The sequence below is a fragment of the Podarcis erhardii genome (genome assembly GCF_964252035.2).
Source record: "Podarcis erhardii genome assembly, chromosome: 8".
In the NCBI taxonomy this organism is placed as follows: Eukaryota; Metazoa; Chordata; class Lepidosauria; order Squamata; family Lacertidae; genus Podarcis; species Podarcis erhardii.
In genome coordinates this window covers 1,858,037-1,884,785 of record NC_138499.1, presented here as the reverse complement: position 1 = coordinate 1,884,785, position 26,749 = coordinate 1,858,037, and the positions used below count along the sequence as shown (strand labels likewise).

Genomic DNA, 26,749 nt, shown 5'->3' with positions numbered 1-26,749 from the left:
AGCTATCTTATCTTTAAAAGACAACTGAAGGCAGCCCTGTTTAGGGAAGCTTTTAACGTTTGATGCCTTACTATATTTTAATATTTTGTTGAAAGCTGCCCAAAGTGGCTGGGGTAATAATAATAATAATAATAATAATAATAATAATAGTTATTATTATTTATTACACTTTCTCAGGTAATCAGCTCCTGCAAGGGAGGGCCTCCATGACTGGGACCCCTGATTTGTCATTAGCTGGCACACGCCAGTGCTGTCCTCCTAGGCAGCTACTCATGTTACTCTGGTGCCAGGCTTGCTGCAGGAGCACTGCGCTGCCAGAGAAATGTGGGAAGCCCAGAACCTCATGATCGACATCTCCTCCCCATCATGGGGAACTAGGTTAACAGAGGAGTGGCTGCCCCAGCATGCCTTGGGGCTCCTTGCAGTTGAAAATGGCTCCTACCATTATGGACCAGAAAATAATTCTAATGGGTGATATGAATGGGGTAGTCTCCCTGGGTATGGACAGAACCATAAGGAGGACAGATTCAAAAGAAGCGAGACTACCATCCACCTTTTTGTAATCACACTTGTAATGTGGAATTGTTTGTGGTAATATAATACAGTCGTACCTCCGCTTACGTATCCCTCTGGATACGTAAACTTTGGGATGTGAACATGGCAAAACCAGAAGTATTTTTCCGGGTTTCGCCGCGCACACATGTGTTGAAACGCTCTACGCACCGTGCGCATGTGCAGAAACGCTAAATTGCGCCATGTGGTACCACTGTAGATGGATAATGGTAAAAGATGCAGCAAATTTAAGCTTAAACATGGAATCCATGAAGGGAGGGAGGAAGTCCAAAGGTTCAAAAGAACCTTGTATTTTAATGTTTGAAATGGTTATGTTTTATATGTATAAAATTATCAAAAACACTATATAAAAAAGAAAATGGCTCCTACAGCGCCAAGCCGACTTGACATGGAAGATTCACACTCTCCATTTTCTCTACTAAAACAAAAGCTATGACCAGTGAGATTTGTCCCCGTCCCTTCTTATCTCTTTATGTTCTCCACTAAACTAATTCTTTTATTTTTTTTATTATTATTATTATTATTATTATTATTATTATTATTAGTTGCAAACACATAAATACATCAAATATACATAAATACATACATATACATAAATAAAAATAAAAAGAGAAATAGAGAATATAAAAAGAAACAGAACAAAGAATAAAAAACAGAAACGTAAATAACAAATTTCAAAAAAGAAAAAATAAATATAAATATTTCCATTTCAACTTCTACATAGGGAGTTCAAGCCATTTTTTTAAACAGCTTCGGCTTGGCTCCTTAATTCATATCTTGACTTCCCGCTATCGATGAACGTATTTAGTAAGTCAATTTCCCCCCAGATAACTGTATTCAAATGGTAAATCTTGGAGAGACAGTCTGACTGACAGTCACTAAACCGATTCTGATAGCTGAGACGAGACTAAACGTGCTGTGAGATCTTAACCCTCTTTTAATGTCTCCTTTGCAGCCCTCCTCCCAGCCCCTCTGGGACGCTGACCATCACGGCTGGACACACCCACTATCAATCTGTTCCGGTCTATGAGATGAAGTTCCCAGATCTTTGTGTGTATTAAAGAGTCTTCTGGCCTCTGCTGGGCATTATTTCGCATTCAGAGCATGTTGCGTAGAGTTCCAGATGAGCCTCGAGCTCAGCCTTGCCTCTTTCCTCTGTCACATTTTAATAGAGCTTTCAGACATAGCCCTGGACTTGGAGCCGTTGGGCTGGTGCCCACATCACAAGTTTCTTACCCTGATCATTCTGCTCTTGAAGTTAAATCTCTTCTTTTCAGAGTATTTCACGCTCTCTCTTTTTTTCTCTCTTTGGCGTAAAAAAAAGAAAAATGTTTACAAGTGTAATACGGTCTCTTTTGCCAAATCATTTTGTGTTTTGGAGAATTTTAGACTAGGAGCTACAGGCTCTGTGGCATCCGCACTGTCTCGATGTCGTAGGATTAACTGGCAAACTCTTTGCTGGCTTGTTTACTCTTTGGCTTCTTTCAGCACAAGAACCTCGGCACCTTAAGCAATGCTGGGTAGACACGTTGCTAGTCGTAATCTCATAATACTAAACCACAGGCCTGGGGGTGACCCCTTGCCCCTTCTCCAATCACAGCAGCAAATCTGAATGTACTATGCTTCCTTGTGCTTCTTTGCACATGTGATTTCCCACATCACAAGCCTTGCTGTGGCAAAGAAATGCCTCTTTCTATACAAGCACCAAAACCTTGAAATATTTTTGATGTCTTAAATGTGTCTAGTTCATGCCCTGTGCTTTTTGGGGGAAACATATTTTTCTGTGTTGCTTTTAGAGTACCTAAACGAGACAATAGATACATAGATATATATATTTGGTATATAGCGTAAGAAATTAAGGGCATTTTCAAATGGTAAATAGTTTTTTTTTTTGTTTTTTTTTAACTAATTCTGTTTGAAATTGTAGAAGAGAAGCTGGTTATTCCTTGAAATATTTCCCTCTGTAGTATAGTGGTATAGCCTTTTAGTGATATTTTGTCAACTGAAAGAGAAAAAAAACCCGCATGGATGGAGCTTCCTGGAGAGGTTAGAATTTTTATTGTGTGCTTCCCCTCCCCTTCATGAGAAGTAGTTGCATTTTAAAAATGCACCAACTTCTATCTGCTTTAACTTCATTGCTACGTTTTCCTCCAAGGATAAAAAGTGTGAGACATTTGGCTCCCTTGGCCTGTGTATCCCTGCATGCAGGGAGGAGGACTTAACATCCATCACAAAAGAAACAGGCCAATTTTTCTTATGTCGAACTCACAATTTCAGTTTTGTTGAAAAAACTGAAAGACATCTGCGCTGCCTGATTGTGCCGCTCAGTGTGAAAACATCAGCTTGGGGCTTGGCCAGATCAGCATTTGAGCATAAAATTGGGAGGGTGTGGAGAGAGGTTAGCTTGACAGAGTACCAAAACGCTCAGCCTTCTGTTTTCGTTTTTTAAAAAATGAAGTAGGAGAGGGCTGGGTCTTCCCCCCCCCCACACACCTTTTTTTAGTTTGTCAATCTTGGGAAGCACTCGCCAGGCTCAGGCCGGTAACCAAGCCCTTCTTTTCAGTTTGACAACGCAATCACAGCTCTTAGCGGATGACGAAACAGCCTCTTTCGTACGGCATTCCCCTGTGATTGCAGCTGCTCCACCCTTCTGCCCTGCTCAGACACCACAGGCGCCAGCGCCCCTCATAAGACGTGGTGCCGTTTTCTTGACGCCCTTAGCTTCCACTTTTTGGTTTTGGAAGGTAAGATGTCTTGGCGTCTGATGTCATCAGCGTGGTGTCTTATTCGAAGAGGAAAGTTAATCTGAGGTCAGTGCGCACACTGAGATCAGGCACACTGCTGCTTTTTTTTTTCTATCGTGTGACTGCTTTTGTACAATATATATATAAAAATAAAAGAATGCTGTTTTGATTTGCACTCATGCAGTCAGTAGACCGTGGTGCTAAACACACCCAGCCGCTTCTCCTATCAGCTCTGCATGCAACAGATGCCTTGCACTTCATGTTGTATTTGCTTCCTTGCCTCACCTGAGTTATTTTCACCTGCCTGCCTTTGGTGTGTTGCCTAGTGGGCGTCTGCATTCCCCAAAGCAATGTTGCTCTTGCTCAGCATTTAACAGGGGAGGGGGAGAAGCAAGCAAGAACACTGATCTTTTGAAGCTGGGCTAGCTGCAGATACAGAACAGCTGCCACGCTGGGTCCAAAATGTTCATTCCACTGTGAATTGTACAGGCCTGGGAAAGCAGTGTCTTGGGCATTGTAGTGCCTTGGTCACTGAGACGGGACGGATGGTTAAGACAACTATCGCTAGTTTTGTAACGGTTCCTTTAAGTCAATGAACTTCGGAGAGTGTAAGACACAAAGGCCATGATGTGCTTGACCAGCCATGCTTGTGGGAACAGTTTGGCGCTGTTCAGATGTTTGCCACTGCTGGGATTTGTTCGTATTCTACCTTGCACCTTGGCGTTTCAGCTGACGACGTGTAAAAGAATGTGTAGCTTTTCATAGCAATTTAGATTTAAGGCGTAAACGAAAGCTGTTACAACGGAGGACGGTCAAGAGAACAACCGAATTGTCTATTTTACTGATGCTTGGATATATATTCTGCGCACTCTGTAATGAGCCATTTGACTAAATGTAAGAACACTGTGATAATACTGTGCGATCCACATGTAAGCAATAAAATACACCAAGTAAGTGCAAGCATGGCTTTATTTTTCTTTCCCAGGCGTTTAATTAGTTTGTGGATAATTGGGTTCACTTTGGGGTGCAAATATAAGCTCTTTTGACGTGCTTTCGAACTGCTAGGTTGGCAGGAGCAGGGACCGAGCAACGGGAGCTCACCCCGTCACAGGGATTCGAACCGCCGACCTCCTGATCGGCAAGCCCTAGGCTCTGTGGTTTAACCCACAGCGCCACCCGCGTCCCTGTCTTACATGGAGGCAATAAGGTGAAACAACTGCCTCAAAAGCATATGAGGCAAAAAAACCCAGTTCTGGAAACCTTGGAAGGACTATCTGAGGGGCAGGGAACATAATAATAGCCCTATCCTCCTTCATGAATTTGCCCAATCTTGTGGGAGGGAGTTCCAGAGTTTAATTCTGCACTGCATGAAGGACTTTCTTTTATCCGGAAAAAAACCAAACAAAAATTCCTTCCAGTAGCACCTTATAGAGACCAACTAAGTTTGATAGTGGTATGAGCTTTCATGTGCATGCACACTTCTTTGTATCAGTCCTGAATCTTCCAACATTCAGCCTTGTGAGTGTCTGTGAGTTGTGCTGATAGGAGAGAGGGGAACTTTTTCTAGTCACTTTCTACATAATAAGGCATAGTTTTAAGAACTTCTGTCATGCAGTGCCAAGTGCTGCAGCCTTCCTTTATGGGGCAGTCATTCCATCCCCTGGAACAGAGGCCAAAAGTTACTGATCTGCTTTTTTTTTTTTTTTTTTTTGGCCCAAAGTTGATGAGTTTTTTGAGCAAACTAATGCCGTTTTTGAGCTATTTGTATGTGTTTGGGAATTCTAAGGTCTCTCATATATAAATCATATCTATGTATTTGCCTTGTAGATTTATGAACATAAGTATATAAACCACACGTCTGAAATAGTACAAGAGAACAATCCTGAAGACATTTTGACTCTTCCAGCCACCTCAAAAATTCTCTGCTGTGAGGAAGGAAAAGCTCCCCATGGTCTCTTTGCTCACAAATCCTGTCTTAAGGGTGTGTTGTGTATGAATAGGGTGAGCCTGTGACCTGGGTTCTGGAAGTAAGTATTTAGCATCTCAAAAGGAATGGCCAGGCTGCCCAGGTAAAGCAATCAGTGACCATTATCAGGTATTCTGGCAGATAGGATTTCTGCTGTAGATCGCCTCTTTCAGTGATGTATGTGTGATGTTTTTGGGGGTGGTCTTGAGCTACAGGGTGGGCAATTTCAAAAGTCTATATAAGGGCTTGCACACCATTGTTCAGGGCTCTCCCTCCTGCGTTTGGTGAGAGGACCCTGTTGCAACAGTTAATAAAGATCAGGCTTGCTTGCCACTTTGCTTCTCAATATTCTCTGGTTGGCCTCTGGTATTTTCTCCTACAATAGGGAACCCACTTAAGGACTCTACGGGCTCTGGAGTACCCCATAAGCATAGCTGGCAACTTTTCCCTTTTCTTGCGAGGAATCCTATTTGGAATAAGGGAATTTCCCTTAAAAAAAGGGAAATGTTGACAGCTATGCCCATATGGGAAAGGGAGCGGTATTTTTCTTATAACATGGAAAATCGATCATATCATCATTATCCATCATTATCCGCCTGCCGACTTCCTTCCCTCCCGCCTCATAGCTTTCAAAATTACCCTTTATATCATTGCATTTTGTACGTTTTCCAGTTCTAGTTACACTCATTACAAAATGGCTCAAAATTTAAATAAAAACTGGTAGAAAATTTCTCATTACAAGACTTCAGAGAACCCTGCTAGTGATTGCTTGCAATAATCTTTCAAATGTATATATTTACTCCAGTCCTTTTGGAACGCTCGATCACATTTAACAGATTTCCGCCCGGGATCCAAGGTCCTATGTGCCCGGGAAAACCCGGACGCATGGCAACCCGCCCCCTGGGTCATTGGGGCGACCCTTTCCCCCCCTTCAACCTCTTCGCCCTCTGCATTGCAACATCCCTTTTGAGTGAGGCGTTCAGAGCCGTACCCCCAAAAGCTGCCCTTGGCATGGAATGGGGGTTAGCGACCCGGTCAGCTTACTTCCCCGCCAGCCCTAATAATAATATAATAATAATAATAATTTATTATTTATACTCTGCCCATCTGGCTGGGCTTCCCCAGCCACTCTGGGCGGCTTTCAAAAAAATATTAAAATACTGTAATACATCAAACATTAAAAGCTTCCCTAAACAGGGCTGCCTTCAGATGTCTTCTAAAAGTCAGTTAGTTGTTCTCTTTGACATTTGGTGGGAGGGTGTTCCACAGGGCGGGCGCCACCACCAAGAAGGCCCTCTGTCTGGTTCCCTGTAACTTGGCTTCTCACAGTGAGGGAACCGCCAGAAGGCCCTCGGTGCTGGACCTCAGTGTTTGGGTAAAACGATGGGGATGGAGACGCTCCTTCAGGTATACTGGACCGAGGCCGTTTAGGGCTTTAAAGGTCAGCACCAACACTTTGAATTGTGCTCGGAAATAAACTGGGAGCCAATGTAGGTCTTTCAAGACCAATGTTATATGGTCCTGGCAGCCACTCCCAGTCACCTGTCTATCTGCCGCATTCTGGATTAGTTGTAGTTTCCGGGTCACCTTCAAAGGTAGCCCCACATACAGCGCATTGCAGTAGTCCAAGCGGGAGATAACCAGAGCATGCACCACTCTGGAAATACAGTCTGCGGGCAGGTAGGGTCTCATCCTGCGTACCAGATGGAGCTGGTAGACAGCTACCCTGGACACAGAACTGACCTGTGCCTCCATGGACAGCTGTGAGTCCAAAATGACTCCCAGGCTGCGCAGGGGCACAGTTGCCCCATTCAGGACCAGGGAGTCCCCCCACCCGCCTGCCCCCTGTCCCCCCAAAACAGTACTTCTTCTTGTCAGGATTCAACCTCAATCCATTAGCCGCCATCCACCCTCCAACCGCCTCCAGACACTCACACAGGACCTTCCCCGCCTTCCCTGGTTCTGATTTGAAAGAGAGGTGGAGCTGGGGATCATCAATTCTAGAGACGAGCCTCGCCCGCAGCGAACCCGGAATCACCACGTGCGTGCGAGCGCTCTGCATGCCGTAGATCTACAGGCAGGAACGCGCTCTGGGGCCGCCAGGCCTGACTAAACGATTGCCGATCCCCGCAAGAAGGGGAAGGGAGAGCACCGAGCTATCGATCGGAGGCGGGGCGCCATTTTCCCGGAAGTGGGGAAGGAAACAAAGCAGCCGGAGCCGGGTAAGGCCTTGAGCTTCGGGGGGGGGGGAGGGGGAGAAGGGGCAGCCCTTGACCTGGGAGGGGGGGGGCGAGATTTGAGGGAGGGGCGCTGGGGGAGGCCTGGTCCTGGGGGGCCCTGTGGGGATGCGGCCCCCGCCCGCCTTCCGGCCTTTCTCTCTGATTTGGGGAGGGGGGCGCCATTGCTCTTTCAGACCTGGGGGGGGGAGTGGGGCCCTTGGACGCCCCCCCCTCAGCTGGGGCAGCTTCCCCCACCGCCAGGACCCCCCTTGGCCCTCCGTGGGTCCGTCCTTCCGTCAGTCAGGATTCCCCCCCCCCCCTCCATCCCTTCTCCTCTTGAGGCAAGGAAGAAGGGCTACCCCTCTGCTAGCCATATAATCAGTTATCAGGAATCAGCATATTCATATATGCTCACACATAATCAGGGTTACAGATAGGTAGCCGTGTTGGTCTGACATAGTCAAAACAAAATAAAAAAATTCCTTCCAGTAGCACCTTAAAGACCAACTAAGTCAGTTCTTGGTATGAGCTTTCGTGTGCATGCACACTTCTTCAGATACACTGTATGACAAAGCCATTTTTCACCTTCTCACCCCTTGCTTTTTCCTGTTAGACCTATTGCAGTCGTTAAGAGTCGTCAACAGGCTCATCACAGCTATCTGCCAATCACCCATTCCCACCACCCTTCTGAGTAATACCCCTCCCCACCTTCCCACTATTTAGAAGGGTCTGGAAACTTCTGTTTCAGTGTATCTGAAGAAGTGTGCATGCACACGAAAGCTCATACCAAGAACTGACTTAGTTGGTCTTTAAGGTGCTACTGGAAGGAATTTGTTTTGTTTTGACATAATCAGGGCTTACAGTGTTTTATAATCCATTTTGAATCAAAGGGAAGCTGTGCCTTAGCTAACTGCATACTGCTTGAAACAGCAAAATTAGAAGCCGACCTTTCCCCTACCAACATCCCTGTACCCTGGACAAGGGGAAGACGGGAATCAGAGATTCTGGTACAAAACCCCCTCAGATACAGGCTAAATTAATCCACAGAACAGGAAGAGCAAAACCACAAAATCTCCAAACTCCCTGTCCTGTCATAACTAGGGGAGAGGTTAGACAGAGCGTCATTGCAAGCAGCGGAAAGCAGAACTTGAACTCAGTGCTTGACCAGGAGCTGGAAGCCTGGCAAGAAGCTTGCTAATTGGCTAATTTTCGCTGGCAAGATCGTGAATCCCTCATGGTTGTCTCATGATCTATGATTTGCTGTGATCTGCTCAGGTATAAAGACCTCTGGATTTCTGTCAATCAGGGTCCCAGTTCCTTTTGGAAGAGATTCCAAACTGGGTCCTTATTGCCTGGCAGTAAACTTCACCTTCTTATTCTCCATTTGCTGAGTCTGCCTGATGCTTATTTTGCACCCAGTGAGTTCCTGCTCACGCTCACTTGCTTCACTTTCTCTCCCCTCCTGCCTGCCTGCATCCCTGACAGGGTTGTTGTTGCTGCTGCTGGGGGCAGAGCTGGCCTGGTCTGAATCACCTCAAATAATAATAATAATAATAATAATAATAATAATAATAATAATAAATTTTATTTATACCCCGCCCTCCCCGGTCAGAGCCGTGCTCAGGGCAGCTAACCCCAGTAAAATTACAGAAAAAACATAATAGGAAAAAACAACCACCCCAATTTAAAATACAGACCAGAGCCGGGCTCAGGTAAAATTACAGTAAAAACATAATGGGGGGGGGACCCAATTTAAAATAAAAGTTAAAATGCAATTTAAAATGCAGCCTTATTTTAAAAGTAGCTCATAGATATAATAATATATAAGATTAATAATAATAATAATTTATTTATACCCCACCCATCTGGCTGGGTTTCCCCAGCCACTGTGTGTGGCTTCCAACTGAATATTAAAAACAATACAGCACCAGACATTAAAAACTTCCCTCAACAGGGCCGCTTTCAGTTGTATTTTAAAAGTAAAATAGTTGTTTATTGCCTTGACATCTGTGGACCCCCCCCCCCAAGCTGGGGCAGTTTCCCCCACCGCCAGGATGCCCCTTGGCTCTCCTGGGTCTGTCATCCGTCCGTCAGTCAATGGGCCAGCCAGAATGCGCCCCCCCCCTCCATCCCTTCTCCTCTCTCTTCCCTCCTGCCTGCCTGCCTCCCTCACAGGGTTGTTGTTGTTGCTGCTGCTGGGGGCGGGGCGGAGTTGTTAACCAAAATACAAATAATGGCAAAAGAAAAAGAAGCTTCAGAATGAAAATGAAATCTCTCAAACAATATCAAATTACTTGCCATTCTTACTAAACCTTTCTAATCGATGTAGTGAAAAAGTCTTCAGGAATGCCAAATGTTTTGTCAATTTAGCTCTCTTCAAATGCAAACTTCCGTTTCGCCCAAGATTTTGCTGCAAAGAAATTATCAGTCCATCTGTTGGCTGCTTCCTTATTTTATTTATTTATTTGCTTGCTTGCTTGACGGATTTCTTCAACAATATCCGGATCACGTTCTTCGTATTTATCTATTTCTGCCTTTAATTGGTCTCTCTTCTGACAAAGGGCAGTAAGTTCCTTTATGAGTGCCGCACATTCTGCAGTTTCTTGGTGCCCAATTTTTGATTTCTCAATGGTTTCTTGTAAGCTTTCCCCCCCCTTTTGCCTATATTTTGAGAACTGATTCTGCAGTTCCTCCAGTTTACGCTTTCTTGCATGGAAAAGCCCAAAAATAATTTGAAATCCCAATCCTCTCCATGTCCACCATACAATCATCAACTAAGCTCTGTAAGACCTCCTTCACCGACATAGCAGTGTTTCAAAAAATATTTCCATCATCCATATTCTCTTCTCTTCAACACTCAGCTCCCTTTTCTTTGACATGTCTCTTCCTTCCCTCCCCAGATGGCAGGAATTTGAGTTGGGGGGGGGGGGAGACGCGGACACTGCTCCGCCCCCTCCCTGGAGAACTGGCCTGGTCTGAATCACCTCAATTAATAATAATAATAATAATAATAATAATAATAATAATAATAATAATAATAAATGTTATTTATACTCCACCCTCCCCAGCCGGAGCCGGGCTCAGAGCGGCTAACACCAGTAAAATTACAGTAAAAGCATAATAGGAAAAACAGCAACCCCAATTTAAAATACAGGTTAAAATGCAATTTAAAATGCAGCCTCATTTTAAAAGTAGCCCATAGATATAATAATATATAAGATATTATAATTATAATAATAATATATTTATACTCCACCCATCTGGTTGGGTTTCCCCAGCCACTGTGTGCGGCTGCTTCCAGAAAAATATTAAAATACAATAATTCATAAAATATTAAAAGCTTCCCTAAACAGTAAACTTCCTCCGCTGCTCCCTCTCTTTCCCCAGAGGAAGCTCCTCGGGGCAGGGACCTCTCTAAAGGTAAAGGTACCCCTGCCCGTACGGGCCAGTCGTGTCTGACTCTGGGGTTGTGCGCCCATCTCACTTAAGAGGCTGGGGGCCAGCGCTGTCCGGAGACACTTCCGGGTCACGTGGCCAGTGTGACGAAGCTACTCTGGCGAGCCAGCACCAGCGCAGCACATGGAAACGCCTTTTACCTTCCCGCTATAAAGCGGTACCATTTATCTACTTGCACTTTAGGGGTGCTTTCGAACTGCTAGGTGGGCAGGAGCTGGGACCGAACAACGGGAGCTCACCCCGCCACGGGGATTTGAACCGCCGACCATACGATCGGCAAGTCCTAGGCACTGAGGTTTTACCCACAGTGCCACCCACGTCCCCATTCAGCTCCTCGGGGCAGGGACCTCTCTAGACCACACTTATTCCCAGTTTGGGGGAAAGACAGGGCCAGATTTAGGTTGGATGAGGCCCTTAGCTCCTTAAGGTAATGGGGCCCTTTATGTGTCCAGCTGTCCTGTGTCAACAACAAATTGCCGCTGTTTTTTGTGTTGAATAGATGCTATATGGTCATTTATGGACCTAATAAGTATCTAAAGCCATTTGCACATAACAAAATATGTATTTTATTTAAGTAATTGATACAGAAATGAGCAAACCAGTGATACTTTAGGGAGCAGGCTAGCAGTCAGGGCTCGTTACTTACATCGTAGGAGCCTACACAACACAAAACACTGTTGCTGTATGTTTTATTTTATTTGTTTTTTATCTTATATTTTGGAAATGTACATCCAGTTTGTTTTTTTCCTTTAAATTTTTTTGGGGCCCCCAAGAGAGTGGTGCCCTAAGTTATAGCTTGTTAAGCTTATACAGTGGTGCCCCGCAAGACGAATGCCTCGCAAGACGGAAAACTTGCTAGACGAAAGAGTTTTCCATTTTGGAGGTGCTTCGCAAAACGAATTTCCTATGGGCTTGCTTCGCAAGACGAAAATGTATTGCGAGTTCCTGCGGGTTCCCCCCCCTTTTTCTAAGCCGCTTATCCGCTAAGCCAATAAGCCGCTAAAAGCCGCTAAACCGCTAATAGCGCTAATCGGCTAAGCCGTCAGTGGGCTTGCTTCGCAAGACGAAAAAACCGCTAGACGAAGAGACTCGCGGAACGGATTCTTTTCGTCTTGCGAGGCACCACTGTATGTATATCCGGCACTGGGGAAAGGCTCCATTTATTGTTGAGAAACACTCCCCCTTTTGTTTTTTTGCTTGTTTGTGTGCTGGAAAGAACACTACCAACATCTCCTTAACAGCAACTCCCCCGTAGATGCTGAGGTCCTCTCACAAATTCTGCAGAACCAAGTTGGAGATGAGCTTGCAGTATCTCCAAATCTGGGAGAGTTGTGTACAGCTATTAACCCAAATAAAAAACAACAAAGCCAGCAGACCTGATGGGATACCTGCCAAAGTCTTCAGAGTGGGTGGAATAGAACTTACACAACAACTGCACAAGCTCATTGAAAATATCTGGGAGAGCGGATAACTTCCGGGTTGGCGCCATCGCCGAATGGCGGACACCCTCCGAGCTCCGGAGGGAGCCTGCTCGGCAGGGGTTGGGTCCCGCCGCGCTGGCGACGCGGGGACCCTCAAAAACCATGGGCGCTGAAACCCATAGACAAGGTGACTCGGCGGGCACCGTTTGCGCCCCCCCCGACCCGCGAAGGAGCCTTTTTAAAGGCTCCGGAGCGGGGGACGGGGGGTGGTGTGGTGCTATGAGTCTTCCGCTTCCCCTGCCGAGTGAAGCCGCATGCCATTTGACGGAGAGCGCTGACTTCTTCTATTGAAAATTTGGACTAAAAAGAATAACCCGTGAGTAATTGGGAAATCGGATTTAAAAGGAAAAAAAATTTAAATTTGGAACGAGCGGGGGAGGTGCAAAAAGGAAGTCCGTCTCCCCCCTGTTGTAGAGGATTTAAAGCAAGATTTGACAACTAAGATCGAGAGAAGGGTCTACTTTTTATTGATAAAGTTATTAATTTCACGATGGAAAATTACAAGACTGCGCTGGAGGAGAAAAGTGGAATGTGTGAGCTAAAATGTAAACCCCCCCCCCTGGGAACCGGGAGCGATCCGTGAGAGCGCCTGGTGAGGAGATATAGAGGCTTCGACAGCTGTCAAAGTAGCTGTCAAAGTGGAAGAATAAAAAGAGAACTTTGTTACGATGACTTTGCCGGTTATATTTGTTACAATTTGGATATAAATTGTTGAAAACAAGGGAAAACAAGTTACTCTGACTTTTGGGTGTGATTTGGAAGGAAACTGAGTTACCATAATCCCTCTAGAGGGGGCTTTGGGACACTACAAGAATTGCTGTAAGTGGAAAAATACGCATGGAATTGGACAGGACTTTTTATCTCCTGGAAAAACTGCAGAAATGAAACATTATTTTGTCTACAGAGGTCTCTACATTAAAGGAGACAATAGATTTATCTATTGAAGAATGGAAGGGACTTGACGCAAGTTTTTGTTCCTGAACAAATAAAACCTCTGTAGAGGAACTAGAAGCTTTTGGAACTAGAACGTTTTTGCAGTGGAACAGGGAAAGAAACCAGAGGAAAGTGAGGAAAGAGAACAACAAGAATTGGATAAAGCTGGAAGTGGGAACATTTGAGACATCCAGATTTAAAAGGTCTAAGAAATAAAAAATTTGAGTTTTACTCTTAAATATAGAGATCTGGATGGAAAAAAGAATGGACCTTCTTGAGATAGAGTCCTTCCAAGATTGGGTGTTCGAAACTAAAGACTACCAAAAAGACGGCAAAGACTATTAAAAAGACGGCAAAGTGGAGCGGAGAGAGACTTGGACATAGATGTGGGGTCTCCAGGCCGACAGCAGACATTGATGGACATTGGGGATCATAACCGGGAAAGGGGGGAGGGAAATTTGGAATCCAAAGGGTGTAAAATTATATTTTGTTCTTTATTTCTTATTTCATTCTGTTCTGCATATTAAAGAGGGGAAGTCGTGGAAGGGAACAGGGGTCGATTTTAGGGGGAAAAAATATTTTTAATATTGGGTCAATGATAATAAGTTCAAAATTTGGGGTAAGAACTTGCTGAATTAATTTAAGAGAATTGGAATATAAGAGGGGGTGAGGTGGGGAAGTCCGGGAAAGATGTTAATGGAAATAAGGCTTAAGTAAATGTTCTTTTTCTTTCTCTTTCTTTTTTCTGTTATATTTGGAAATTTCAATAAATATTATTTTTTTAAAAAAAAGAAAATATCTGGGAGAGCGAAGAGATCACAGCAGACTTTAGGGATGCCAAAATTATGGATTTCTTTTTTAAAAAAATGGTCACAGAACTGATTGTGGAAAGGCTATAAGTGATCACCAAAGAAGAAGTTGTTTCAGGGCTATTTAGCCAAGAAGAGCTTGCAGGGTTGCCATCTAAGGTGTAATGTGTAAATTTCAGAAGTAGGGCATTCAATATTATGGAAGCTGCCTCCCAACCGAGATTAGACAGGCTTCCCTCCCTGGTCAACTTCAGGTGCTTGGCAAGGACTTCCATATTTCAGCATTTTAAAGGAGTTCTCTGTCCTAGGAATAATTTTAATGGTTCTTATTCTTTCCCTTATTTTTTAAAAAACATTTTATATAAACTGCTTGGAAATTTTGAGTATTAAGTACTTGGAATACAAAATCAGCAAATGAACAAATGCGGAGGGAGGTTTAGCTGTGACTTCTTACCTGCTCTTATCACAGGCACCTTGCGTGTTGGTACTTTGGATCTCAGCTGCGGACCCTCGGAGGAAGAATGTTTCATGGAATCCCAGCAGCCCCTGGGATGGGAGGTGAGTTCAGTCCTGCTTTTGAGCTAATTCTGAGGTGGCCAGAGCAAATGCAGGGACTTCTTGGACCTTGAGTTCTTGATATGCAGGGGTTTTTGTGTGTCTGTGAGAAGTGTTTTTATATATTTCATTATAAAAATATGTATCAATCGCCCCTTCACATATAATATCAAGGCAGTGTAAAGCAAAATATGTCAGTGTGATAAAATGTTAAATATAGTGGACATGATCTGTGCAGGAGGCACGTTCGCAACCTGCAGTGCCGCGCCTGCACACGTGCAGGTTGTAATTCAGTTCTTCTGCACATGCGCAAAGCACGATTTAGCGCCTCTGCGCATGCGTGACCGCTGAAACCCGGAAGTAACCCGTTCCAGTACTTCCGGGTTTCGGCGGGTCCATAACCTGAAAAAACTTAACTTGAAGCGTCTGTAACCCGAGGTATGACACTTGCGCAACCTGAAAGAATTTATAAACAGCTGAATAGGTGTGTTGGCATAAGATCTTGAAGAGAAGCCTAAAAACAAATGGCAAGGATTCTGTGTATATAACCTGTGTGCCAGGCATGGTGTCTCCAAACCCCACTGATCTTGGGCTCCACTTCCAAATTCTTTTGTGTTCTGGCATAAGGCAAGGAGGAGAGGGCAATCTGTGGCTGTTAACCACAATGGTTATACTCTGCCTCCAAAGTCAGAGGCAGTTGCTGGAAACCGCATGAGAGCAGAGGCTCTTGTGCTCAAATCCTGCTTGTGGGTTTCCTGGAGAACTTTTCTCATGTTCATGCCAGCAGTTTGGGAGCAAGCCGGTCTCATGTATTTCCACCTTTTTGTTTTTCAGCCCCAGCGAATAAGCCGGAACTATATGAGGCAAGTGATGCTGTTTCCCTTGTGGCTTAGTGGCCAGAAACTCCTTTCAAATGAGGCACAGAGAGTGGGTTGGGGAGTTGCAGTATTGCGGGGAATTTCATGCACTCCCCAAGATTGCAGGACTGCCAGCCGAAGCGCTCCTGATTGGGGCAGGACTCCCCTTGCTGCTCCTTACAAGGGCATTTGGGGGCCTCCCAGAGCCCAGACTTGAAGGTCCCCGATGCCTCAACTCTCCTTTCGTTGGTGCAAAGATTTGATGGATCCAATGTCACTCTCCTTTCCCCTGCAGGAAGTGAAGTTATACAAGAACGCCCGGGAGCGAGAGAAGTGAGTACTTGCCCCAATTATACCCAGCTCTAGTGTGTGTCATTGCAAAGGACGTGCTCAGTTAAGGCTCAGGCCACACCTCCGTTCAACTCCTGCTCTGATTACCCACTCTGAGACCCCACAGCTAATTCTCCCCTGGCCTCCTCGCTGGCCCAAGTAGGACCAATTCAGCCAGCAAGCCCTGGGGATTATCTAATGCTTATTTCCCCTAAATTGATTTCTGAAATTTATTGTTATTCATGTTTTTATACTGTATTTTATGCTGTTTTTACAATTAAGTGTTTTAAATTTGTCGTTAGCTGCCCTAAGCCCGGTTTTTGAACCGGGAAGCGCAGGGTATAAATAAAAATTTATTATTATTTATTATTATTAACTCTGCCTGGGAAGGGGCTTGTTTGACAGGAAGGGGGAGCGACTTTTGGAGATTCCGGAGGCGTGGGAGTGGTCTGAGGGGCTGGGTCTTCTTTAGGAAAGCAGTTCATAAGATATCAAATTCTGTATTAATTGCTATTGGGAAGGATTTGGAAAGTAGGGTGGAATGCATCATCTATTAATCATCCTTCCTCTTAACTCACTTGAGGAAGTTGGTTGTCTAGTTTAGCAGAGTTAAAATATGCCATTCTGTGCTGCATTAGCACTGAAACTTTGGACAAAGCTGCGGAGCTTTCTCTAATTATCCAGGATGCCCTGGGAATCCTGCCTTGTTTAGTCCTCTGAATAAAATAACAACACAGAAGTCTGTAGTATAAGAGTATATAAATATTGTTTCCCGACATAAAGTTGCAGACTCGATTCAGGTAGAAAATAGCAGTGAAACAAGGCAGGCAAGATATACAGTGGAACCTCGGAAGTCGAACATAATCCATTCCGGAAGGACGTTCGACTTCCGAAATGTTCGAACTCCGAGGTGCGGCTTCTGACTGGCTGACAGCTAGGCTGTTTGCAGATCAGAAGCTGCGTCAGATGTTCAAGTTCGAAAACTGGAACACTTTGACGTCCGAGAGCTGAAATGTTCCAAAATGGAGGTATTCAGGAACCAAGGTTTGACCGTACTTCAGAGTTACAAAATACATGGTTTAGGTCAAAGATGGGGTTTGTGCTTTGGGGGAGCACAGATCCTGCATCCTTTCCCTATGGCTGCATGATGAGAGAGTTTTCCTCAGGTGCGAGGAAGTGACGAGGATTGTTTTCCTATAGTTATCCTTTCCGCCTGGGCAAGCAGAGGATGTGACCTCACACAGAGTGCCCTCTAGGAATTTACAGGGAGCGCCATGTGTCTTAACCCTTTGCTCCCCTAGCAACTGTGGAATTTTATATTTTGAGTGCCGTGTCATTTCCCCACAAATGCAGGAGCCCTCGTCTGAAAGGCACGTGAGAGGTCTGCATGCCCCTATGCTCGCCCCCCCCAAAGGCTCCTGGCCTCTGTCAGAGTCTCTTTTCTCAAAGGTAAATGGGTCAGGGTGCAGCTGGACCTTCCCAATTGACTCGTTTAACTTTGCTTCAGGTACGACAACATGGCTGAGCTGTTTGCTGTGGTGAAGACGATGCAGGCTCTGGAAAAAGCCTACATCAAGGACTGTGTCACCCCCAACGAGTGAGTTGACAGGCACCTGGAGGGATCCGAGGCAGTGCCACTCTGGGTTCATAGAATTGCAGGGGTGGCAGGGACACAGAGGGCCACCTGATCCAACCCCCTGCAGTGCAGCTCCCTCAAGAGATCTGTAAAAGGGGAGAAGAGATCTGGGGCAGCATTGCTTAATTCAGGAGTGGAGCAGGGCAGCGTCAGTCATGGGCAGCTGTTAAAGTTTGTGGGTCGTAAATCCTTTGACCCACTGAGTCCGCTGCAACGGCACTGCAATAAATCTGAATTTATTGCCACTCCGACAAACTTCAGTGGCGCCCACACGCTTCCACTCTTCTCAGTTGTCGGACGTTAGCAGAGTTCACACGCAGCGTAAAATGGCTTGTCTGTGGTGACGTGGTGTCTTCAATAACTCACCTCGACACCAGTGCTTCTCTTCTAACACTCTTTATTTAGAAGCATAACAAACAGAAAAGAAAACCTACAGAATCTAGCTGCATGCTTGCAGCTTTCTGCCTCTAACAAAAATGAAACTACCTTGCTCACATTCTCAGACTGCTCTCTGCAGCCCCCAGAGAGCATAAGGTAAAGGGACCCCTGACCATTAGGTCCAGTCATGGCCAACTCTGGGGTTGTGGCGCTCATCTTGCTTTATTGGCCGAGGGAGCCGGCGTACAGCTTCTGGGTCATGTGGCCAGCATGACTAAGCCGCTTCTGGCGAACCAGAGCAGCGCACGGAAACGCCGTTTACCTTCCCGCCAGAGCGGTACCTATTTATCTACTTGCACTGGTGTGCTTTCGAACTGCTAGGTTGGCAGGAGCAGGGACCGAGAAACGGGAGCTCACCCCGTCGCGGGGATTCGAACCGCCGACCTTCTGATCGGCAAGTCCTAGGCTCTGTGGTTTAGACCACAGCGCCACCCGCATCCCCCAGAGAGCATAGATCAAAGGAAAATGCCTGGGTCATGTGGGCCATGCACCCAGTGAATAAGAACGCTTCCTGGAGTGTTAACTCTTAACTGTCCAGAACCACCACAGCAGCTGTGGAGAAAAAGGGGGCAGGGCTAACGGTGGAGGCTCAGCTGAAGAGGGTGGGCAGCCGATTCCATGTGGCCCCCTGTCCTTCCAGGTACACTGCAGCTTGCTCCCGCCTCCTAGTCCAGTACAAGGCAGCCTTCAAGCAGGTCCAAGGCCCGGAAATCAACTCCATCGATGACTTTTGCCGTAAATTTCGGGTAAGCAGTTGGTGCTGAAGAGCGACGTCTGCATGGGCGGCGTTGAGTGGGGAGTGGTGTCCTCTGGTCCCAGCTGTGCAGCCAGATTCTCATCCCTGGGTGCAAAACCTTTGCTCCTTCACCCCAGAGTGCAGATGAAGCGGCTTTTTCCAGCTCCTGACCCGCCTTGCTGTCCTCGAGGGGATCAAGACCATGGCTGGGGGAGCCTGAGGGGATCCCTGTGGAAAGTTGTGGCTGATCTGTGTATCCCTCCTTTGAGTGTCCCTGTTTCCTTTCTCCTGTAGCTCGATTGCCCGCTTGCCATGGAGAGGATCAAGGAAGACCGGCCGATTACCATCAAGGACGACAAGGGCAACCTCAACCGCTGCATTGCAGACATCGTGTCGGTAGGTGGGCAGGGGGAGGGAGGGACGACCTGGAGCAGAAGGGCGTCTCTTGGGGGTCCTTCTGCCTGATGCTCCTTGGCCTGAACTGAAGGGTCTTTCCCCCCCTTGCAGCTCTTTATCACAGTGATGGACAAGCTGCGCTTGGAGATCCGGGCAATGGATGAGGTGAGTGAGACAAGAGGGGTGCTTCCACCCAAAGTTGCTGCCCTCCCCAGACCAAGGTAAGCACCTTCACATCTTGGAGGTCCCAGGCCCTGGCCCCGACTTGGTGGGACGCTCTGTTAAAAGAGACCAGAGCCCTGCGGGACTTGACATCTTTCCGCAGGGCCTGCAAGACAGAGCTGTTCCACCTGGCCTTTGGCCAAGGCACAGTCTGACCCCCTCCTTTGGTAATCCTCACAGAACTCTAGCCCAATGGTTGCCATCAATTTGATTCTGAATTGATTTTAGAATGCATTTCAATTAATTGATTGTGATTTTATGTAAACAGTGTCACTTTTATTGTTGTTAGCCGCTTTGAGCCCGGCTTTGGCTGGGGAGGGTGGGATATAAATAAAATTTTATTATTATTATTATTATTGACTTGTGCATTTGTTGTGGGGTGTTAGATACTGCATGCTTTTCAGCCAAACTACAGGCACAGATTTCATTGTGAAATGGGCAAGCAGTTGATAGGATCCTGTCTCTAGGTGTAATCACAATGCCGGTGTCCCCAAAAGCAGTGTATAAATCTTATGAAATACTCCCTACATGTTCACAGGGGGATAAAGCTATCAGTGTCTGCTACCATCATCACCCTGCCTTTTGACACTTGAGATGAGTGTTTTTAGGACCCAGCGTATTTCTGTAATTTTGCTTTCACCCACCCTTTAGGACCTTGGTTATTTATTTCATTTTGTTTATAAAAACATTTATATCCCACTAAATAATAAAAATATACCCAGAGGCGGTGGACAACATTAAAAGAATAAAAATCATGCACAAAAAGTGAGTCCATGTCAGGGGAAAAGCTGGGGTATAAATATATAAATGATAATAATGAAGTAGTTTTGTTTTTTAAAGCATCAATAAACCACGGTGGAAGGATGAACTCTTAACAGGCTGCATTGACCTGGCCAAATAGAATAGTTTTCAGGCATTTGAAAGTTGGCACAAAGGCACCTGGGGGTTAAAGGAGGGGAAGAAATTGTCATAATAATGATATTAGTAGGCAGTTGCAGGATCAGAAGCATTATGTCCCTAAGGGATGCTGGATTAGAGAGGTCTTTGGCCTGATCCAGCCGCAGGGCTCTGTCTATACCCTCTCCTTCATTGGATGGCCCTCTGTCAGCAGTTCTTCAGTTTAGATTCCTACATTGTAGTGGGCTCCACTAGATGACTCCAGAGGACTCTTGGGGCCCCTTCTGCCATCCTGATTCCATGGTTAGAAGCACGTTTTTCCCCAATTCCCTATACGCTTAGCCAGCATGAAAATTGCTTGGTGTCTTGAGATCAGCAACTGCACATGCCCGCCAAGACACTTCCTTGAGTGCTTTGTGGCTTGGGAGAGATGGTGGGAGGCTGACCAAGGAGGGCTGCCAAGTGACCTCCCCTCTCCTTCTCCTCCTCCTCCTCCTCAGATCCAGCCTGACCTCCGGGAATTGATGGAAACCATGAACCGCATGAGCCACTTGCCCCCGGACTTCGAGGGGCGGCAGAAAGTGAACCAGTGGTGAGCATTTTCCCCATAGAATTAGGAACTCTGGTTTCTCTCCTCTTACCTTTTTCGATTATTCTAAAATGAAATGGTTGTCTGGTGGGGTAAAAAAGGGACCCCTGACCATTAGGTCCAGTCATGGCCAACTCTGCGGTTGCGGCACTCATCTCGCTTTAATGGCCGAGGGAGCCGGCGTACAGCTTCCGGTTCATGTGGCCAGCAGGACTAAGCTGCTTCTGGCGAACCAGAGGAGCGCACAGAAACGCCGTTTACCTTCCCGCCGGAGCGGTACCTATTCATCTACTTGCACTTTGTGCTTTTGAACTGCTAGGTTGGCAGGAGCAGGGACCGAGCAACGGGAGCTCACCCCGTCGCAGGGATTTGAACCGCCGACCTTCTGATCGGCAAGCCCTAGGCTCTGTGGTTTAACCCACAGCGCCACCCGCGTCCCGCCTGTCTGGTGGGGAGACTGCAGCAAAGGCAGCGCCTCAAAGCTATAGCTTTTCTATCCCAGGTGGGTTGGTGGAAATGCCAGAGGCCTTTCCGTGCGGCTTCCAAACCTCCCCCAGCCTGCGCTCACTTTTCCACTTGGAACAGGGAAGAGGCCAGAGCCATCTCCCTCTCTTATGGCCCGACAGAGGCATTTCCCAGGAGAGGCTTCTCTTTCCTCCCCCCCGGTATATTGTGGAGTCACGAGGAGGAAGGCAGGATGAGAGGGGAAGAGACAAGACGCCCCTTCTCTCCCTCTTGCTCATTCTGCTCCAGCGCTTGATGCCAGTGTGGTGTAGTGGTTAAGAGCGGTAGTCTCGTAATCTCGGGAACCGGGTTCGATTCCCCGCTCCTCCACCTGCAGCTGCTGGGTGACCTTGGGCCAGTCACACTTCTCTGAAGTCTCTCAGCCCCACTCACCTCACAGAGTGTTTGTTGTGGGGGAGGAAGGGAAAGGAGAATGTGAGCCGCTTTGAGACTCCTTAAAGGGAGTGAAAGGCGGGATATCAAATCCAAACTCTTCTTCTCCTTCTTCTTCTTCTCTTGTTCTCCCTCCAGGCTGCAAACCCTGAGCGGCATGTCGGCTTCGGACGAACTGGACGACTCTCAAGTGCGGCAGATGCTCTTTGACTTGGAGTCCGCCTACAATGCCTTCAACCGCTTCCTGCACTCGTGAGGAGGAGGAGGACGGGCTTTGGGCCTCGTCGACAGCGGCCACACCATGTGGTTATAGAGCCATTGTGCCAGGAATGAAAATGTACATTCCTCCCATTGTCCTTCTGAATGCGAGGACTCCAGTTTCCCCTCCTTTGGGGCGGGAAAAAGAAACTCCCTCTTGTTACTGTTTAAGTTCCATGGCTCTCCTGTTTTCTCATTCATTGCATTGTATAGTATTTGTGTCCACTTCTCTAAGGGGGTGGGGTGGGGAGGGAGTCTAATGCACCACAGAAGGCGGCAAACAACTGACAGCTAACTCTCTTTGCTACCTGAAGGGGGTCAGTGGTGGGGCAGGTAATGTCTGTGTGATGCTTGTATTTATTTGAGTGTTGCTTTTGCCTCAGAGAGGCAGACTCTACCGGTCTGAAGCAAATAAAAAATCTTTCTACATTCACAAATGGTGGCCTTATTTCTTTCATTCAGATGGCTCTTTTTTTCCACCCAGAGGTGACTCCAATACGCCTCTAAAAATTGGGACTTATTTCCCTGGTTCCGTATCCCAAACGAGTTTTCAGAAAGCAGCAGCTTATGACTTCTTTCTGTAGCACAAAGCTCAAAACACACAAGGCCTGCGCAGCTTCCCCACCCCTGTGGCTCCACTACCTGCCCATTCAAGACCAGCAACAAAGACACAGGACAGACAAGACAAGGGACGACACAGCATCTTTGTGTTGCGAGGCATTCAATAAATATTGGAAATCACATCACAGAACTGCTGGGCAGTGCAAGGGGGGAGAGAGCAGAAGACCCTTAGAGCAGGACAAAGGCAGCCGCTTTTTCCATAACAATAATCCTTTTTCTCAGCCACCACACCAAACTCAGAATATAATTCATAATGGCAGTTTTGAGTTGGTCCTGTTGGAGCTCTGGATGCACCTGTGCCAAGCAGGTGTCTAGTCCCGCCCTAAGCAGTGTAATGCCAAGCTATCTCCCTTGAGAGAGAGGACAGACACCCCTCGCTTTCATCTGGTCCATCAGCGGCCCTGGACCATGCCAGCTTACAGGAGCCCAGGAGCTGCCTTTTAAGTCCACGGCCGCACTGAGCAGCGCGATCCCAGACTGCTGGAGCCAGCACCTGCGAAGCGTTCCAGAGGCGGCTTCATGAGCGAGGCCTAAAGCACGCAGCGGAGAAGAATCACATCCTACAGGCAGTGGCAGAAGAGTTTGTGATGCCGTGTGACTGAGTGGAGGGAGGTGCCTGGCGGGCCACACCACAGCTCCGCCACGTCCCGCTGGTCACTCCTGCTCAGGTGGCGAGTGCAGAGATGCAGCTGAGAGACATTCGAGGAGACCTTTGTCCATGTCACGCTGTCCAGCGGCCCCCTCACAGAGCAGCCTAGGGAAGGAAGGAAGGAAGAACTGGAGGAGCCTCCTTTGTCCAGAATGCGGCATCTAGACTGGTGACTGGGAGTGGCCACCAAGACCATATAACCGGGTCCTGAAGGACCTACATGGTCTCCCAGGACGTTTCCGAGCACAATTCAAAGTGTTGGCACTGACCTTTAAAACCCTAAATGGCCTCGGCCCAGTATATCTGAAGGAACGTCTCCACCCCCATCGTTCAACCCGGACACTGAGATCCAGTGCCGAGGGCCTTCTGGCGGTTCCCTCCCTGCGAGAAGTGAGGTTACAGGGAACCAGGCAGAGGGCCTTCTTGGTGGTGGCTCCTGCCCTGTGGAACGCCCTCCCATCAGATGTCAAGGAAATAAACAACTCTCTGACTTTTGGAAGACATCTGAAGGCAGCCCTGTTTAGGGAAGTTTTTAATGTTTGATGCTTTATCATGTTTTTAATATTCCATTGGGAGCCGCCCAGAGTAGCAGGGAAACCCAGCCAGATGGGTGGGGTATAAAGAATATACGTATTATTATTATTATTATTATTATTATTATTATTATTATTACTACTACTACTACTATTACTACTACTACTACTTTGAAAACTGGGCTCTCAGACTACAACAGTCCAGCCACATCCCACAACTATGGCTCAGGTTCCTGAAGTTTTAGCTTTAGGATGCACTGAGGTGAAGCTTAGATTACTTAGCCTGCCCTTCATCAAAACAAAGATCCTCCTCCTTTTCCCCTGATCACACCTTAGTTTTCCGTATGCTAACTTCCTTTAGATAAAATAAATTTTGCTTTCGATTTATTGGACTGACGTCAAGAGGTGTGTCAGGACTGCATGAGAAAACCACAGGCTTGCGGGCAAAACAACAGACCGAGGCTAATCTGCCCAGAATCCACTGCCCTTCAGCAGTTCTGGAGGGGAGGGGCAGTCGGGGGCGTCCGGTAAAAAACGGCTCCAGCACTCACCAGCCAAGCTGAGGAACTGGAGGCCCCGATTCCTTTCCTCGAGGGCAAGTAGCAGCGTCCGAAGACCAAGAATGCCGATTTCAGGATTTGCTGACAAGTCCAGCGAGACTAAAGGCAGGCAGGTAGGGAGGTGGCTGAGGAAAGAGAACCAATGTCAGGAATGGATGGATCTGGTTGCATTCTGCTCATCTGCCCTGAATAAGTACAGAATTGCAGAGTTGGAAGGGACCCCCAAAGGTCATCAAGTCCAACCCCCTGCAAGGCAGGAACCAATTATCTATGAGAAAAAGTGGGAGAGGAGGAGGAAGCCAAACTCTGGAACCTCCAGGGGCCACAGAATCGCAGCTAAGGAATCTCTTGATGGCCATTTAAAAACCACCACCTTCCAAAATGTCAAAGCAGCTCCTCCTGTCAGAAATGAGAGCTTCCTCAATTAATCAAACCACACCTGGGAAAGGTTTTGCTCAGAGTACCAAAAACGGAGGTGAGGAGCCCTTTGCTGCTGTCAAGAATGCCTAGAGATATGGCCAAGGTTGAGCCTCCCCACTGTGGAAGACACCCACCCCCTGCCAAAGGGTTCAAAAAAGCACAGGACCCACATTCCCTCCACCCACCTAGCCAGCTCCGCAACAGCGTCATCGTTGAGGTGATTCCCAGAGAGAGCCAGGTGGTTGAGAGCACAGCCTTCCTGCACAGAGAAGAACGAAGATTCAGAATGCGGAGAATTAAGGTGTGCGAGTGTCCAGATCTTCTCCAAGACCTAGTCAGGTGGGGAAACTCCAACCGCATCCCATCGCTTCCTCACACAGTGGAGAAGCCGGACCAGGGGTCAGCAAACTTTTTCAGCAGGGGGCCGGTCCACTGTCCCTCGGACCTTATCAGGGGCCAGACTATATTTTGAAAAAATAAAAATAAATGAACGAATTCCTGTGCCCCATAAATAACCCAGAGATGCATTTTAAATAAAAGGGCACATTCCACTCATGTAAAAAGACGCTGATTCCTGGACCTTCCGTGAGCCAGATTTAGAAGGTGATTGGGCCGGATCTGGCCCCTGGGCCTTAGTTTGCCTGCCCATGGTCTAAACCAGGGGTCAGCAAACTTTTTCAGCAGGGGGCCAGTCCACTGTCCCTCAGACCTTGTGGGGGCTGGACTATATTTTGTAAGGGGAGGGGGGAAATGAACAAATTCCTATGCCCCACAAATAACCCAGAGATGCATTTTAAATAAAAGCACACATTCTACTCATGTAAAAACACACTGATTCCCGGACTGTCTGCAGGCCGGATTGAGAAGGCAATTGGGCCGGATCCAGCCCCCGGGCCTTAGGTTGCCTACCCATGAGCCAGGCCTTCCTCCTCCCCTGTCTTTCACCAGAGCACAACGGGTCATCTGGCTGGGCTGAAGGCCTGAGGTCCCCTAGGACGCTCGCCTCCCTGCTGGCACCCGATCAACGTACCTGCGCCAGGTACCTGGCCACGGCGTCCTGCAGAGGCTGCTGGTCCCCTGGCTTGGTGCCCACGGAGCTGATGTCCAGGTGGGTGAGATTCTCGGAGGGCAGGCTCTTCAGGAGCAGCTCCAGGGCAGAGGAGCCCAGGGCGTTGTGGGAGACGGTCAGCCGCCTGAGGTGCACGGCTCCTGAGGGGAGAGAGCGCAGGCAGGAGGAGTTGGCAGAAGTCGGAGAAAGCAATACAGGTGGGAGGGACCCGCGCGGCCATCTGGTCCGATGCCCCGTGATGCAGGGACCACAAGAAAACAAAGTGGGAAGTAGCAGGAACCTCCAAGGGCCGCAGGAAGAAAACACAGTGGCTTCATTTCGACAGGAAAACACCACACATTGTCACATTCCGTCCCCAGAAGAGATACTCAGAAATGCCCTCACACAAATCAGCTGAGCACAGTTTGCTTATGTATAGAAGCGTTTCCGTTCTAGCATTTCACAGAATATTCCGACTGCTGTACAATGTCATCGTATTTTTTGCTCCATAAGACGCACCTAGTTTTTAGAGGGGGAAAGCAAGAAAAATATATATTCTGCGCAGAGCATGTAAGCGTCTCTCACTTCTCTTGCTTCAAAGCAAGCAAAGCGAGTGCCGCTTACATGGCTTCTGTTCCGCTTTGCACAGCTCACTTTGCTTGCCCATCCTTCCTCCCGCCTCGCTGTAAAGTGCGGCGATGCCAGAGCAAGAGGAGGAGGAGGAGACACTGGGACAGGTGGTTTGCTTGCTTTACAGCGAGGCGGGAGGAGGGATGGGCAAGCAAAGTGAGCTGTGCAAAGGGGGACAGAAGCCATGTAAGCGGCGCTCGCTCTGCTTGCTTCCTTCTGTCCCTCCTCCTGTTTTGCTGGGAAACCAGCACAGCAAGAGTGATAGCTGCACAGCGGCTCTTGTTCTGCTGGCTTCC

General features: G+C 47.3%; 3 protein-coding genes and 1 pseudogene across 8 annotated transcripts in view; 2 read left to right on the top strand and 2 right to left on the bottom strand.

Moving 5' to 3' along the window:
* The window catches only part of LOC309348638 (protein EFR3 homolog A), a 52,053-nt gene extending 47,776 nt beyond the window's left edge, over window positions 1-4,277 (top strand). For both annotated transcript variants that reach the window (XM_081874152.1, XM_081874151.1), the window contains one exon: window positions 1,529-4,277. In XM_081874152.1, the coding sequence (XP_081730278.1) occupies window positions 1,529-1,634 (106 nt within the window). In that variant the 3' untranslated portion in view covers window positions 1,635-4,277. The remainder of the gene's footprint in view (window positions 1-1,528) is intronic.
* Window positions 4,278-7,392: 3,115 nt separating this feature from the next.
* On the top strand, window positions 7,393-22,429 carry VPS28 (VPS28 subunit of ESCRT-I). 4 transcript variants are annotated; one of them, XM_081874793.1, is made up of 10 exons: window positions 7,393-7,505; window positions 14,651-14,739; window positions 15,571-15,599; window positions 15,889-15,926; window positions 17,431-17,520; window positions 18,638-18,743; window positions 19,028-19,129; window positions 19,241-19,294; window positions 20,749-20,840; window positions 21,873-22,429. In XM_081874793.1, the coding sequence occupies exons 2-10, from the start codon at window positions 14,703-14,705 to the stop codon at window positions 21,988-21,990; spliced, it is 666 nt and encodes a 221-aa protein (XP_081730919.1). In that variant the 5' UTR covers window positions 7,393-7,505; window positions 14,651-14,702; the 3' UTR covers window positions 21,991-22,429. The 4 variants fall into 4 exon arrangements, with proteins under 4 accessions (XP_081730919.1, XP_081730922.1, XP_081730921.1 ...); XM_081874796.1 differs by having other exon boundaries at window positions 7,437-7,505; window positions 15,571-15,603; window positions 15,893-15,926; XM_081874795.1 differs by lacking the exon at window positions 7,393-7,505 and adding an exon at window positions 10,574-10,580.
* Window positions 9,594-10,401, bottom strand: LOC309348290 (meiotic nuclear division protein 1 homolog pseudogene; annotated as a pseudogene). Its single transcript has one exon. The product of its transcript is annotated as a meiotic nuclear division protein 1 homolog pseudogene (transcript).
* A 267-nt stretch (window positions 22,430-22,696) lies between the features above and the next one.
* TONSL (tonsoku like, DNA repair protein) overlaps window positions 22,697-26,749 on the bottom strand; it is a 34,108-nt gene continuing 30,055 nt past the window's right edge. The window contains exons 23-26 of the mRNA XM_081873989.1: window positions 25,806-25,984; window positions 24,961-25,034; window positions 24,347-24,480; window positions 22,697-23,367 (exon numbers count right to left, since the gene is read on the bottom strand). Of these exons, the coding sequence (XP_081730115.1) occupies window positions 23,174-23,367; window positions 24,347-24,480; window positions 24,961-25,034; window positions 25,806-25,984 (581 nt within the window). The 3' untranslated portion in view covers window positions 22,697-23,173. The remainder of the gene's footprint in view (window positions 23,368-24,346; window positions 24,481-24,960; window positions 25,035-25,805; window positions 25,985-26,749) is intronic.

Coding starts and splice junctions, on each gene's coding strand:
- VPS28 (XM_081874793.1), top strand. CDS start 14,703: ATGTTTCATGGAATCCCAGCAGCCCCTGGGATGGGAG. Junction 14,740..15,570: donor AGCAGCCCCTGGGATGGGAG/GTGAGTTCAGTC, acceptor TTTGTTTTTCAG/CCCCAGCGAATAAGCCGGAA. Junction 20,841..21,872: donor CGGCAGAAAGTGAACCAGTG/GTGAGCATTTTC, acceptor TTCTCCCTCCAG/GCTGCAAACCCTGAGCGGCA.